Source organism: Amborella trichopoda, chromosome 5 (genome assembly GCF_054954075.1).
Source record: "Amborella trichopoda isolate Santa Cruz 75 chromosome 5, AtrichopodaSantaCruz75HAP2 v2.0, whole genome shotgun sequence".
In the NCBI taxonomy this organism is placed as follows: domain Eukaryota; kingdom Viridiplantae; phylum Streptophyta; class Magnoliopsida; order Amborellales; family Amborellaceae; genus Amborella; species Amborella trichopoda.
Genome location: NC_142340.1, coordinates 11,376,901 through 11,392,935, shown reverse-complemented (window position 1 = coordinate 11,392,935; position 16,035 = coordinate 11,376,901). Strand labels below are relative to the sequence as shown.

Genomic DNA, 16,035 nt, shown 5'->3' with positions numbered 1-16,035 from the left:
CTACTCTATATAAGCAAAGTGATATTATTTGTAAAAGAACTCTTGAAAGTGTTGAAAAATAATGAGAAGAGCTTGATAATTCTAAGAGTTTAAGCTTCCTCTTTTACTTTGATTCCAAACCCAAGACTCAAGGAGAAAGGAGAGAGACACAATTCTTAGATAGAGACAATACCCGTGGAACCTTTCAATCCCTAGAACCCCAAAATTTCAACTTCTCTAGGATTCCCAACTCCCAATCCTATCCCATACACTCTAGCTTCCATACACCCTATGACTCCTAACTCTCAATCCTACTCCATACACCCTACACCCTACCTTAGCTTCCCTACACCCTATGTTACTCCATACACCATAACATCTCACACCAAAGCTTTCCTACACCCTACCCTACTCCACATACCATATTTATCCCATACTCTTTAGTTGCCCTACACCATATACTTTAGTATCTATACACCCTAGTTTCCATACACTATACCTTACCGTAGCACACTTAAGCCCGTATACCTAAAGCCTAGACCCTGGCCTTAACCTATAAAGACAAAGACCTCACTCTAAATTGCATGCAAATGGACCTTTGAAGGTATATCTTGGTTCAAGCCCATTCTATATTTACTCTCTCACCTCTCTCCACTCTCTCTCCTCTCTCTTATCTCTCTTCTTTCTCTCTCTTTATTTGTCTTCTCTTTCTTTCTCTCTCTTCTTTTTCTCTCTTTCTCTCTCTTCTCTCAGACCCAAGGTGGGTTTGAGCCTCCCCCTCTCTCCCACTCTCTCTCTCTCTCTCTCTCTCTCCTTGTTCACTCTTCCTCTCTCTCTCAAGTCTAAAAGCTACGGACCCGCACCTAGGGTAGGCCGGGCTTCTCCCCCTCTCTATTTCTCTCTCACTCTCTCTCTCCTCCTAGCCCAGATGGATGGACCCGCACCCTAGGTGGGTCCGACTCCCTCTTTCTCTCTCTCGTTCTCTCTTACCCTCTCCCTCACACCCAGACGCATGGACCTGTGCCTTAGGCCCACAGGTCCGACCCTCTTGCTTTACTCCCTCTTCCTCTCTCCCTCTCTCATCTAACTCGAGGTCACGAACCCGCACCTTAGGTGGGGTCCGACTCTCCCCTTCTACACTCTCAACTTCTCTCACCCTCTCTCATTCCACTAAGTCTCTGACCCACACCTAGGGTGGGTCTGTCCCCTCTTACCATATCTCACCCTCTCTCACCTCAACCTACCCCTCAAGACACCCGAATTGGCACCATGGGCAGGTCCATCTTCTTTTAACCTCTTTAACTCATTTCTTTCTCACTCTAGTACTTCTCTCTCTCACACTCATATTCTCATCTATCATTCACTCATTTTATGTTATTTTTATGTCATCATTTATTTATTCCCTCCCTTTATTCACTTTTTCTCTCACTCTTGAACACATGAATCAGGGGTCTTCCTGAGATAGTGTCTTAGGGTTCTAACTCTCTGACTGCTATTCTAATCATCAATTCACATAGTGTTGTTGAGTCGTAAGAGACATTGATTCTCTTGTGCTAGATCATTCGGGTTGGAGTCATCCTAAGATAGGTTTTCTTAAAGTTTTAACCCTTATACTAATCTAACTACCGGGTTACATAGTGTTCGAGCCGTGAAAGATTTCTATCTCTTTCACTCTCTTCTTTCCCTAGATCACTTTTAGGGGTCTCTTCAGGTTAGTGACACAGTTACGGGCCAAGTCTCGTAACTCCACTTTCTAAATCCTCAGGGTACCAAGGATTTTAGCCTAGTGCTTTCTTTTGTCTCTGGTAATACCTCTTAGGAGAGGTTATGTAGGGAGGTTGCTTGATCCTCAGGCCATCACTTCACTTCTTTTATCTCATCATCTTCTTCTTCTTTTTCTTATTTTTAAATAGAGCTCTAATTAACCCTCTTTTATTCTTCTCTTTCTTCTTTCTTACCTATCTTTCTAATCACTCTATCCCCAAAACTAGAACCACTAATCGATAAGTGTATTAAAGAGGAGTTTTATTATAAGTGGATTCGATTAGCAGTTTTTTCGTGAGAGTCCGAGTGAGGTGTTGATTTCAAAGGGGGCTAAATTCAAAACATGCTGCTAGACAGTCGTAGGGCTTTCCTCATTAATCTAAGAAGACTACGCCAGGACGTATCCTACGAACTCAACCTCGGTGAGGTAGGTATTTAAGTCCACCTCTTTATCACTTTAAAATCCTCTCATTATTGGAAATACCTATCTGCAAGGGGCACGTGGGGCACACATGTGCACGTGGGTCAAGCGGTTGTCCGAGAGGGGATTCATTGAGCCCAAGTCCCCAAGGGAGCCCGAACGAGGTAAATCTAAGCCTGACCAAAAATATTTTTTAGAAAACATTCACATGAACCAAACGTGCCATCGTGAACCGGTATAAACCATGTGTTCCAAAGGGAGGGTTCGGTTTTAGGAAGCTAAAACTTTAGAATAGTATCTTGATGAGATATTGGTGGTGGAGTATACAGGAAGAATATCAACTCAAAGGCAAGTTATCGTGGCAAAATACAGGTTATAGTGAAATACTTTTCTCATAGGCAAAGGAACAAAATGGAGAAGGGCATCAGCTATTTGGGAGGAATTCTTCTAGTGCCTTAAAGGGAAGATGGGATGGTCTGGGAAATGGAATCAGATGAGGAGTTCCAGTGAAGTCTCGTTATTTATGCCTGTTTCATGACCGATACCAACGGACATAACTTAATGCGGTAGAGATTTGGAAGTGGCTTATTCCTCATACGTTACAAGCTTTTTTATTGATCTTAACTGTAAACGTTTAATTTTGCGTGAAACGCTTACAGTAGACCTCCTCAGTAGCAAGGAACTTGCCATTGTGAATGTATGTTATTAAACGCTTACAGTAGACCTACTCAGGAGTAAGGAACTTGCTATTGTGAATGTATGTTATGCAAGCAAGACGAAAAAAACATGCCATTTTCGTTGATGTCATTAATCATATGAATCTCCTGTTATTATCTAATCTATGTAGTCAATTTACAGCTAATGAAGCTAAATGAGAGCAGTCATTGAACCGTTTAAGAACTATTCAGGCAAGACAAATGAGTATAATGATTATTTGTAGAAGGACATTTCATGAATGCTATCAAGTGGTGCAGAAATTGGGTACAATGACTATTGTGGAAGGATATTCACTTAATGCTATTAAGTGGAACAAAAATTAGTAAAATAGCCCATGGTTCTTAAGACCTATGTAGCCTAAGATTCAAGATATTTGTAAAATAAAAAGTTTATATAAGGTTGCACCTTTAAAATGTAAAATTAAAGGTGCACCTAAAAAATTCATCATAAAGGGATGTTTGGATGTTGGAAAACCATTTAATTGATCACTCGTTTTCGAGATATATGAATATGAAAAGAAAAAAGATTTTTAGTCTACGAAGTGGTGTATCTTGCAACATATTATCTGGACTGTCCATTTTCTACTGGATTTGAACTATTTTTAGAGTTTAAATTTTTGTAATTAGAGATGAAAATAGATTTTCAAGCTATCCTAAGGATTTTCCACATCGAAATTCAATGACTTTCACCATAGAAAATAAATTTAAAAACACGAAGAGAGATGGATACGAAAAAATAAAAATTATTTTGAGAAATGCGTACATTAATTGGCGGATGTGTTCACATGTTTCCATAAATCTGCCACTGTATCAAATTTAGGGGTGGCAATAGACCTGATTAGATCTGGGACCTGACGGGTATACCCGACCTCAGGTCCAGGTATGGATCCAAATTTTGGACATGAATACTATTTGGGTTCGGGTCTGAGTCCAGCCGACCCAACAAGTACCCGCAGTCGTAGGGTATATGATGGCAATCATGTGTCTCTAGGCGCATGCTAGGTGTTCGGATTATCAATATTGGCAACATTTACGATATTATTGGTAAAAAAAGAACAGGCTGGTAGTTATAGGGTATATGATGGTAAAAAAAAAAGCAGCTCATAATCATCCGACCAGATCCAAGGATCCAACAGGTCTGAGTACAGGTCCAAATTTTGAACCCAAATACTATTCAGGTTTGAATCCAACCGGACTCTACTTGTACCCAACACGTTGCCACCCCTAGCATCAATGTAGTCTTTAATTAAGCAAAAATAGGTTTATAAAAAAAGTCTGTGACCATGGATCCATGGTAAACGTAGGAAAAAGAGTCACTCTTAAGCAGCAGGAGCATACCAAAGTTCCTATGTTTTGCTTTCAAATGCATTAGTAGCAACATGAAGTTATATGAAGTCAGAGTATGCGATCATGCTCTTAAAATACTAATAAGGAAAAATTAGGTCCGCGCCATATTTAAATGTGGTAATTACATAGTGGTTCAAATTTATGGAAAATTTATGCGGAGCTACAGCAATTCAATTTTTACAACACTAGACCGGTGTTTTCTTTTTCAAAAACACCCCGTGCCCTCTTTTTCCCTATTTTGTCCCATGGTCCACTGTTTTTTTGTTTTATTTTTAAAAATTTTAAAGTGTAAGAACTGGTCTGAGGTTTAGATGCTCTGACCGCTTTATACTTTTACTTATTTTTAAAGCACATGGTAAGATGTTGGAGACATCGGACATCCGATATCTCTAATATCATACCCACCCGAGTACCAACTAATACCTCTACTTTGTCCACTTAAGTTCTATGTTCTATGTGTTTTGCTGGACTAATTTTTTTTTGAAATTTTTTACCATTTCCTTGATCTCATAAGCATTCTTTTACTCTTTCAAAATGGCTAGTCTACCTAAATTCCTAGTCTCTACAAAATGTTGCCAAATTTTAAAGGGTTTTGTGGTAAACGGGGGCCTTTTTGGTTGGGCAGACCACCTAGGATATAAAGAGCTTGAATGAATTTACAGGAGTTAGTCCGTTGGATCTTTTCGATATTGGAGATATCAGACGGCCTTATTTTTCTATCTTTTCAAAAAAATTGATCTGATGTCTTCAACATCAAACCATTTACTCTTAAAAAAATATAAAGTATAGGGCGATCCAATGATTCAAACCACGTACAAGTCCTTATATTTCAAAAAATTTAAAATACTGGTCCCTATATTTCAAAAAAATAAAGAATAAAGTAAAAAAAACCTATCACATGCTTCAAACATCATACCGAGGGGCAAATTGGAAAAAATAAATAGACCTCTACGCCAAATTTGCGAAAATTTAGACCTTCGTGTGATTACCATATTCAAATATATAGTAGACCTTCGTGTGATTATCATATTCAAATATATAGTAGAGATGTAATTTTTCCTGATCTTGCTCTGTTAGGGCGAGCTAGGAAAGACCATTTTTCTTTAGTAAGTATATTTTCTAGTTACTTTTAATATAAACTTGAGGCTTAACAACTTTTCATTAACGTTAGTAGCCAACTGCTGTGTGTTCATATAGGGGGCTCCCAGTTGCGAAGATTGAAGTTAAGCATACATTTCACTAAACTGTTCAACGATAAATTTATTAGAAAAACACTTTTATGCATGGTTAGTGAACGGGGCAAAAACAATTGGAATCTTATTCGTATTAATAAAATATAATTAGTGGTAAAAATAGATGACCATGAAGAACCGAACAATTGTTTCATGTGGGTTGGACCACATTTCTACAATACGCAATCTAGAGGTATAAAGCATCCATCTTAAGATAGATGCAAATATGTGGTCGATCTAAAAACAATTGTAACTAACGGTATATATACTTTCTTAATATAATTATCATCTTTAGTTTTCAATTATTATTACTCTTATTATTATTATTCATATTCATGATCTCCATGTTAAAGATTATATATACTCTAAAAATTAGGATCAAAGTATATTTAAAAAATATAGTATTGCCAAGCCCATATTTCTACAATATGCGGGCTAGCTGCGTATGCTAACCACGTCCTAAAGAACCAAAGGAAGACCCTTTATATGTTGGGCTTGTCAATTAGACCCAAGTCAAGCCCATGCTTCTCCATGCAAGGCCCAACTCCCCAACAAAGCATAGTGTCAAATGCATAATTGGATCGAGAACCCAATGAGCTCTCTCTCTCTTTTATATTATCATCATCATTATCATTTAAGATTTATCTCAAATATTGAAAATCAACTATACGAATTATGTTCCACCATCCGTTCTATCAAGAGCCATGCCATCAGTCAGACCACAAATCATCATATTATTTCTCAAAATTTCTATCTATATCGTATTGGGCCTTCTCCTAATCCTTTTAAAGCCCTTCCAATTGAACCAAATCAACTGGTGCCTTCTATTTTATATATATATATATATATATATATATATATATATATATATATATATATATATATATATATATATATATATATATATATATATATATATATATATATATATATATATATATATATATATATATATATATATCATAATAGGTTGTACTGGGTGTATTTATCAAAAGTCATTGTTTGTTCCTAAAAAAGTTCTTTATAAGTAGCCGAATTATTAAATAAGAGTACATAAATATTTTTCGCAAAAGTAGATGGTATTTTAAAAACCAATGTCGTAGAACTTTATTAGTACAAGTACCATTATTCTTTAGTAAAAATTTTAACGACATGCTTTGATATAACAAAGGTACCCCTTGTGTTTTTAATAATAAGTATATATGGAAAAGCATAAGAAGAGACCATTTACTTTTTTAAAAAAAATTATATAGGTGGATGTATAATGATAGTCCATCAAAAAATATATCTATATATATATATATATATATATATATATATATATATATATATATATATATATATATATATATATATCAATGGCCTAAATATTTTCTTCAAAATTGTCGGTTTTCGTTTTCAAAATTTGCGCCTTTTTTTTTTTTTTCTTATTAATAATTTTCATGTAGAGATTATATATACTTGAAAAATTAAATCCAAAATCTATCTCAAATATAGATCATGATACGGGGCTACATATCTACATGCAATGAGACCATTTACTTTCGGTACATAGTGGTCATAATTAATTTTGACCATTGGATGTGAAATTGGATGGCTACATTTATTCTATTGATCAAGCTCAAATTTTAAAACAAATTTTCTCAAATTTTGTGACACACCCAAGCTATCAGATATTTCATCGAATGATTACAAGTAATTGTAACCAACTTATACCAAAAGAAAATAGTTTCATTTGTATAAAATCCCCAATAACTATGCCCATCTTATTTTCCACACTTTCTTTATGTATTTGCCGGCCCCTTGCTTTTATTGAAAGGCAGCAAGGTCTACTAAAATTTCATAGGTAAGGTTCTAACCTAACCTATGACTTAGTCCCAGACACTTGACACAAGTGGACTGAATTTATTCTCTCGGTGCTTTCCCATCTATAATGTTTCATAAAATATAATTAAGATCTCATCCAATGTTCTAGGCTTCAAGAAAGGAGATTGTTTACATTTGGGACTGTCATCTTTTCTACGAAAAGGTAATAAATACCTTTAGTCTCTCATGTGAAATTAGCTCATTGGGGAGTCATATTTTTGCACAGAATATTGAGAAAGTTCTCAGACTTTGTGTGCAATCACTGTCAGCCACACGATTTAACATTCGTTGGCATGGAGTTTTTGTTGCCTCCATGTGAAAGGTAAACAATCTCATTGTATACTCTTTTCCTGTAAGATATTGATGTTTTAAAACTTGGATGGTGTAGTCCAATTGGTTACTTTTGGGTTGATAATTTTAGGATAATCGAGAAGCAATCCCAAAAAATTCACATAATATTTTAAAAAATTTAAAAACATAAAAAATAAAACATTTGGGAATCTAACAATTTTGTTTGAAATAGGTTCTTAAGTCTAGCCGAGCTCTTTGGCAGATGAGTCACTAAACCAAGCCGATTACCAATTCTGAGAAAGATTTAGATCGGGTGTCCACCGAATTCTAATCCAAATTGACGATTTTTAAATCACAAGAAGATAATATTAAAACTAAAAGGCAAAATAATTGAAGTGTAATTTAATAGAAAATGCCAGCTTAAAAATCATGATATCATCCATGCTAGGGTTTCTCCACAAATTTGTTTGGTTGAGACCCCTACTCCTTATTTAATCTATAACGCTACATCGCTGTTTGTCAATGACATGACCCAGTCTTTTTTGTTTGAACCTTAACAATAATATTTCCAAAAGTGAATTCATTTGGTAAAGTGCAAATCCAAGAAAACATCATCCACATAATAAACTAAAACTATATGATATTTCTAATTTACAAATAAGAGGACAAGGATAATCATACAATATGCGGTCCCCAAGTATAAAGCATCCATCTTAAAGATGGATGCAAATAGGTGGTCTATCTAAAAACAATTGAAATTAATGGTCGGAATATTTTCTTAATGAAATTGTTATTTTTAATTTTCAAAATTTATTTATTTTTTCATATTCATGATCTCCATGTTAGAGATTATATGTCCTTAAAAGTTAAGTCCAAAAATCCATCTTAAAAATAAAATTTTAAGAGGTCACTCATTTCTATATGGACTCATAGAAACCGTGTCTATAACAAAAATAGTAGTTTGAATCGGTGTTCCAGAGCACAGCCGAGTCCACTCGCACTACACCTCTTGCCAAGCCGAGAGCCTAAATAAAACTTGATGTATTTAAAAAAATAAAAAAATTGTATCGGTATTTTATATGTAATTGGGATTTTTTTTACAATGATTAGTAGTTATTTTGCCATATGTCATGTTATAATTCCATATACTTACCATTTATATTTGATACAAGAAGATCACAATTATTTTTAGCAATTTGATGTCAAATTGGAGGGCTTAGGATGCGTCATGAAGTTCGAGAATTTCCTTTTTAAATTTTGAGACTTTAGTCAATGATACCCTTACAATCATCCGATTTGAAATCTGATGGACTAGAGTGATTATGGCCTCCTTGTACCCAAAATAATTTCTCTTCATATATTTTTTATTTTATATTTTCTTCTTTACACCAATTTTTTCAAATGGTTCTAACTATAAATCAATTTTTTTTCCGAATCTATGTTTTATATTTTTTGAAAATAGACAGCTCAACAGGTGTGTTGCAAGACGTACTATTTTGGGACTTAAAATCCATTTTTTCCATGCCATATATCTCAATGATACATCTACATGTCAAGATTTTCGATTAAATGGGTTTTCAACATCAAAACAGCCTTTTTCGATAGATTTTTGAGATACACCTTAATTCTACGATATAAGGTGTCAACATTATGGTTTCCTCTTTCATTGATAAAGGTAAAAGTGAGGGTTTAGGTGAACTTGGGATACCCCTATTGTACTTAGTCCACCCTCACAAATCTAAGATGGATTTTGGATCCAAAAACTATACGGGTCTATTGTCTCCATCACGTGAAAATGAAATAAAAGTTAAACTTTGAACCTTACAAAAGTCCACTGTGTACTTCTTCTAGGGTCCATCCACTGTAATGCCTCAGAGATCCTCAAATGTGCTATGTTTTTTTAACTCCATTTTCATGGATCTGAGGTGGAAATGGAATTGCAGTAAATCTCTTAAGAAACCTGAGCAGGCACATCACATGAGTTGGTGCCCTGACTTAAAAGTTAAAACTTTCCCCTCCATAATTTAGTTTATTAATTTTACCATCTACATCGAGGTTCTGTAGTGTGTAGTGCATACGCACGTATACTATGCTCCCTTAGGAGCATAATTTACTTTTACTCCCTCGGTTAGATGAACTAATTGGGAGGATTTTTTTTCAATCTAAACTATGAACCACCTAAGAAGAACTAAATAAGTTTTCTGAAAAGGAAAATTTTGAAATTTGTATTTTCTAAACTTAGAACGCACCATCTAAAATTTTGATGGTCTCTATTCAATCACAAGACACTATTTTTTTATGGAAAAGTATACAATAAAATCATTTACCTTTCGTATAAGATAGTTACAATTAATCTTGACTATTGGATGTGAAATTGGATGGTTGTATTTATTTCATTGACCAAGCTCAAACTTCAAAAGAAATTTTTTCAAACTTTATGTTACACTTAAACTGTCAAATTTCATATCAAATGGTTATAAATAATTGTGACCTCCTTGTATCAAAAGTAAATGGTCTCCATATGTAGAATCTTTTTTTTTAGGTGCATAAATGATACAATTAGGAAATATTTTTTATTGAGATTAATCTATGGGTTGAAGAGGTTATGTCCCCAAAAAATTTAGAATCCTAAAATTAATTTGGAAAATTGTTTCATGCGGGCTGGACTGCATTTCTACAATATGCAATCCCAAAGTATAAAGCATCCATCTTAAAGATGGATGCAAATAAGTGGTCCAAATGTTTTTTTATAAAATCATTATTTTTATTTCTTCAAATCTATTTATTTATTTATATTCATGATCACCATATTAGAGATTATGTCTTTGAAAATTAGGTCCGAAAATCCATCTCAAAAATAGATTTTTAAGAATCGACTCATTTCTACATGGACTCATAGAAACCATGTCCAATTAGTTTTAGGTGGGTTTATCCGAGGCAGTAAATGAACATTCTTCTCCCAAGGTAATAGAATATCTTCTGGTTCTGGCTCAGATGCATAACTGCATATACATTGATTGCTTTGAGGTCTTTTCACTTGGTCCTTGAGCAAATGCTCTTTACTTTCATCATGTGAAAATGCTCAATGCATAATACCTTGTGCTGTATATGATAAGTAAAGGGTGAATCCCCATGAATGGATGGTGGAGATGAGCTATTGTTCCATTTTAAAACCTGGTATTGTCTGTTAGGGGAACAAAGTTCATCTCCATTGTCTGCTGACGGGGTTTGGCTGCTCTGTGCACCACATCGTACAGACACATTGTGTATTACAGTAGGACCCTCCTCCAAATAATACACCTCGACTATGCCCCCCCTGAGTACATTGTTTAGCTACTCCCTCGGGAAGAAAACCTACAAGGAAGTTTTTTTTTTTTAGTTCTAAAAAAAGGAATTTCCTGGCCTACAAAGCCTCCAGTATTTTTGGAAGAAATTGTAGGTAACTGAAACTGAGAACCACTTCACAATATGGTCATATTTGTCATCTATGAAGTAATTTTGGAATTAAATAATATGGAAAGTATTTATGCACATTAAAAGGAGAACAGGAAAAGAAAAGTATCCCTAATAGAAAAAATCCATTTTCGGCACTCATACCACCCATTATGGAGATGCTGCTGCTGCTGGTCTCTTACAAAGTAAGCCTTCTAACAGACATTTGGAAAAACTACAAATAATCTCCTCTCTCTCTCACACACACATTACAATTATGGGTTGGGTGTGTGCAAACACCTACGCGCACACACACACACAAAGCTTCACTGACTCGCTTCCTCCTTTCCTCTCTCTCTCCCATGTGAATGAAAATGCTTTGAGAGTTTTTTTCTTTTTATTTTCTATTTTTAATAGCAAGAAGCTTTTAGAATTTTACCCAAATTCTTTTTTGGAAAGGAAAATTTTACCTAAAAATTTAGTGTTGACAAAATGTACCCCAAATATTTTCCGGAACCAAAATTGTGTAAATGGAAACGGGTCCCACTTAGACTGATGGGCCCCATATCCTTTCCCTTCATATAATACTAGTGGCTTCCAATCCTTATGATTGTGAAGCTGTTGACAGCATCTCCCTCTTTCTCTGCAACTGTACCAAAAAACCCATCTTAGTGGTCCCATGGCCAACAAGCCATTGTTCCCTAAACCATTTTCTCCAGCTGCTTCTTTTACGATTAGATAACACGTAACAACGCGCCTTAAAAAGAGGCCCCACAAAAAATGTGGACCTTCTAACAACCAAAAGACATTGATTCTAGACTCTTAACTGGCACTTCAGATCTCAACATGTGACTGGCCGTTACGAACTGTCAAATACATCCATGATCGGAGGCTCTCTCCATCTCAGTTGTGATTATAAGGGTTAGACATTAAAGAAACTTATCACAAACCTATGAAATGAGATACAACTGGGGCCAGCACTGAAGCCATAGTTTATAGACAAGTTACCGGGTTCAATCTGGTGTGCTAGTCATGGTATAAAGAGAGTTTGACAGCTAAAAAGTAAGGTGTCTGTTTTCTTTCCTTTGTTGAGAATTTTCATTAATATGCCGTTGAAAATTTAAATGCAGCTTGGGTAACAGTGCTGTGCCATTCACCTAAATTCTAAACCAGAGAATAACACTAGCGGTACACGGCCAAATTTCTCAGAGATATGACAGTTCCCAGGAACTAAGACATAACGTTTGAGCCCCAATAATAGATTTAAGGAAGAGACCCAAGGATCAAAGAAGAATTTAATTTTCAAGGAAGACAAGGATTGGATTTATTGCATATATTTGCCCCATGAACAATAATATATTTTGGGCCTTTTCCAGCCCAGGTTTACATAAATCAAATATATAGTAAACCAGAAAAGAATCACGTTCAATCAGTTTTACACGCTACTATAACTGGATGTCATGAAGGATCCGGGCGCCTAGAATAACCCAATTCTCGAACCTCCCAGCTTGTTTGAGGAGCAACCTGATCATGCAATGGTGTATATTCCTACATGTGAAATAGTGATAAAACAGCAGGTTAGAAAAGCATAGCAATTAGATGCCCTTCTAGGGGACCACATGGTACTTTCAGCCAACAAAGTAAAGAAAGAAATCATGTATGTGTATCTGTACGAGAGAGAGAGTACACTTATCTTTGCATTATCACAGTTAAGTAAAGTATCAATGTTAACTCAGAATGATGGGCATTGCCTAATACAAAACGAACGAGAGAGAAGAAAAATAAGAAGAAAAGACTCACCTCCATTCTTTGGATCAATTCTTTCGCAGTAGGGGCAGAGACAACTATATGGCGGGCTGCCGGCTGGATGAAACCTTCCTGAACACCCTTGTCAAATAAGGCAAGCAAAGTGTCATAGTACCCGTCGACATTTAACAGTCCCACCTGCATAATAAAAGTAATTACCATTTCAGTAAACCCTTTATATCATAGTCCAAACATCCAAATTTGGTGATGTCAAGCAAAATATATGACCGGTTTACTATGAATTCCAAGCTGTGACCAGGTTATCATTTCCAATAACTCTTCCATGGTACCATAACCTCCTGAAACATTAGAAATAGAATGAGAACCAGTGAATATAGGGAAGAAATTTGAACCTGTGTGACATTTTTGATTTGCATATCATTTGTGACATTGTTGTATGGTCCATAAAAATCATACCAGGTAAAGCAATAAAGGCATCAGACTGTCGAGCCATTTCTGCTTTACGTTCATGCATGTCGGCAACAGTTTTTACTTCACCAACAGTTTGCCCAGATATCTGTACATTCCAACTTCCATTTCTATAAAGATTTACTCTCTCTTTCTCTCTCTCTCTCTCTCTCTCTCTCTCTCTCTCTCTCACACACACACACACACACACACACACACACACACACCCACCCACATACACACTCAAAGAAAGCACACACACACACACACATCTGCAAACATAGATATCCGTCTGTACTATAGACAATATGAACATGCATGCATGCATGCCTACATACACACATTGATATGAATAAAAACATATGCATAAGCACATGCATTGAACAAAGGTATGTGCATGTATGTGCATGGGAGGAAATGCAAAGCTACAGATGAGTGTAGAGTTGAGAAAGAAGAACAAGGAATACCAAATTAAATCATGGCTCAGTATCAATAAAAATTTATCTTATACATAGCAAAATAATGATACTCCATTCTCTACTTATAGTGGTTTTTCTAGAGGGTTTGTGATTGATATTGGAGCAATGAAAAGGACAGAGATTCTTTATGCCAAAAATTTAAAAATTGGACAAAGAGCTACTAACTCATGACAGACTAAAATAAAGAGGTAGCAATTATCAAAGCACACCAAGACAAAGGGGAATATAACTTCAGAATCCCAATCATACCAAGACAATGTTCCCAAGCTTAATCCCTTCTCATAAATACAAGTCAATTGCAATCATATTCCTCATTAGCAAGTTCTAATTTGAAACTAAGAAGCAACTATTATGAAGTTCTATTCTTTTTCATAGTTTTTTGGTAAGGGTAAGATCAAATCTGAAATCCAGAAACGGTGAGAAATGCTGTTTGGGATAACTAGTTCAATGTATCAGTAACTGAGGATAATTATAAAGCAGATTTTAAACCTCAATGCCCTCAAATCCAACTTAATCTACCCAATTATTTCCAAATCAGGCCATTTACTGTAATAAACACTGACCTATGATAAGCAAAAGTAAGGGAGAATATCAGTCAGTGGAAAAGGGCAATCACAACAAAAAATATCTCCTTATTTAGTATATAAAGTTTGTCACAATTGAACTGACACACAATATCATGGACATAATTAAGAGAGATGAATCAAAACCAGAGATGGGTATCATACCTCAAGTGGCAGAAGGGCTGTAGGAATCACTCTAAGCAAAAGAAATACAGCAAAGAAGACACACCATAAGATGGATATCAGCAACATGACATGAACACTTGTGTGCGTGCACGAGAGAGAGAAAGAGAGAGAGAGAGAGAGTAGCAAGTAAACGATTTGCTTACCCAAGGACATGGCAACCACCATTATAGACAGTCTGAGAGATCAAACCCATCAACCCAACACTACCCCCACCATAAACCAAGTCAATCCTCCTCTTCACCTACAACCCACATAGAGGAAGCCAACAAATAGACCATCAAATCCTCAAAAGAATTACAATTCCAGTACAAACAAACAGGTACAGTAAAAAAGCAGAAGCTTTTTTTTATCTTTTTTTAAAAATAAAAGAAAAGTTTGCTTCAATCCACCAATTAGTAAACAAGAAACTAAGAAAACCATTATCAACTTCCAAAAGCTCCATTAGAAACCGAAATCATCAAAAACAAATAATGTAACCATGGAAAAAGAAATGGGTATCAAGCAAAAGTATCAAAACTTTATATTTTTGAAGAAAAGAATGGAAGGAGAGAAAACCCATTTATAGATAGAAAAACAGAACCCACCAATTCAGATCCCAACTCAAGGGTAGCATCACCAAAAACAGCTCTGTTACCAGAGTTGCTCCCACAAAAAACACAGACCCTCTTGAACCTCTGCAAATTCCCCTCCATCATTATTCACTGCACTCAAAACAGAGGAACCAATAAAAATATTGGGGAAAGGAGAAAAAGCAGAGACAGAAAAGCATTGTCCCTTTACTTTTTTTTAGATGAAAGACAAAGGGAAGCTATATTTCACTCTGGGAACAGCATTGGATTGAGCTCATAAGCTTACCTTTTATGGTGCCATATAAGAATCAAAGTCTAGTATAAAAGAGACAGACACCAAGACCCACAGTCTCCAATCCTTCCTCTGCTTTTGCAACCAATCTTTTCTCAGTGTCGATGGATGTCGCCAAATTCTCACCTTTTGAACTCCTCTCTCTCTCTCTCTCTAAAAATCATTCCTTTTGATCTTCTCTCTCTAATAAAAGCCCAAATTTGATCCCTCTCACTCTCAAAATTCCGACCTTTTGATCTTCTCTCTCTATCTCTCTCATTAAATCCCACCTTTTGATTGCTTTTCTCTCTCTTTGCTCCTCTCTCCCTCCCTCTCTCTCCAGTAGTCCAGAAACCAGATCACAAATTAACCTTTTTTCCCATTCTTGGAAATAAAATGATTGGGGAGCCAAGTTCGAACTTTGGAGCCCCACTAAAAACCCCCCAATGATGAGAGAATTTTCTCGATTGCCCCATCAAGATATTTACTTACCGAAAATGCCCTTCGGCATGGGCTATGAGGCCCGGACTGGCCCATCCTGGACCTATAAACTTCGAGACTGGGCTACAAACCGTGGCCTAAGGGCCGGTCTAAAGCTAGTGCCAGCCCCGTTCAGCCTGGTCCAGCCATATTTTTTTTCTTATTTTTTTCTATTTCTCATTTATTTTTGACACAGTTGCCCCAATCCTAATAGGGCCAAGGCTG

General features: G+C 35.9%; 1 protein-coding gene across 1 annotated transcript; it reads right to left on the bottom strand.

Moving 5' to 3' along the window:
- Positions 1-12,347: 12,347 nt before the first annotated feature.
- LOG8 (Putative lysine decarboxylase family protein) lies at positions 12,348-15,664 on the bottom strand. The gene is made up of 8 exons (XM_006853818.4): positions 15,346-15,664; positions 15,075-15,191; positions 14,634-14,731; positions 14,470-14,500; positions 13,272-13,371; positions 13,083-13,153; positions 12,849-12,992; positions 12,348-12,596 (listed from the first exon to the last, which is right to left on the bottom strand). The coding sequence occupies exons 2-8, from the start codon at positions 15,183-15,185 to the stop codon at positions 12,507-12,509; spliced, it is 645 nt and encodes a 214-aa protein (XP_006853880.2). The 5' UTR covers positions 15,186-15,191; positions 15,346-15,664; the 3' UTR covers positions 12,348-12,506.
- Positions 15,665-16,035: the final 371 nt, after the last annotated feature.

What these genes read in the sequence shown, in the direction of transcription:
- LOG8 (XM_006853818.4), bottom strand. Translation starts at nt 15,185, where the DNA reads ATGATGGAGGGGAATTTGCAGAGGTTCAAGAGGGTCTGTGTTTTTTGT. An exon ending in TTGAGTTGGGATCTGAATTG is followed by an intron (nt 14,732 to 15,074) that starts GTGGGTTCTGTT and finishes TGTGGGTTGTAG; the next exon opens with GTGAAGAGGAGGATTGACTT. An exon ending in TGCCTTTATTGCTTTACCTG is followed by an intron (nt 13,154 to 13,271) that starts GTATGATTTTTA and finishes CTAATGTTTCAG; the next exon opens with GAGGTTATGGTACCATGGAA.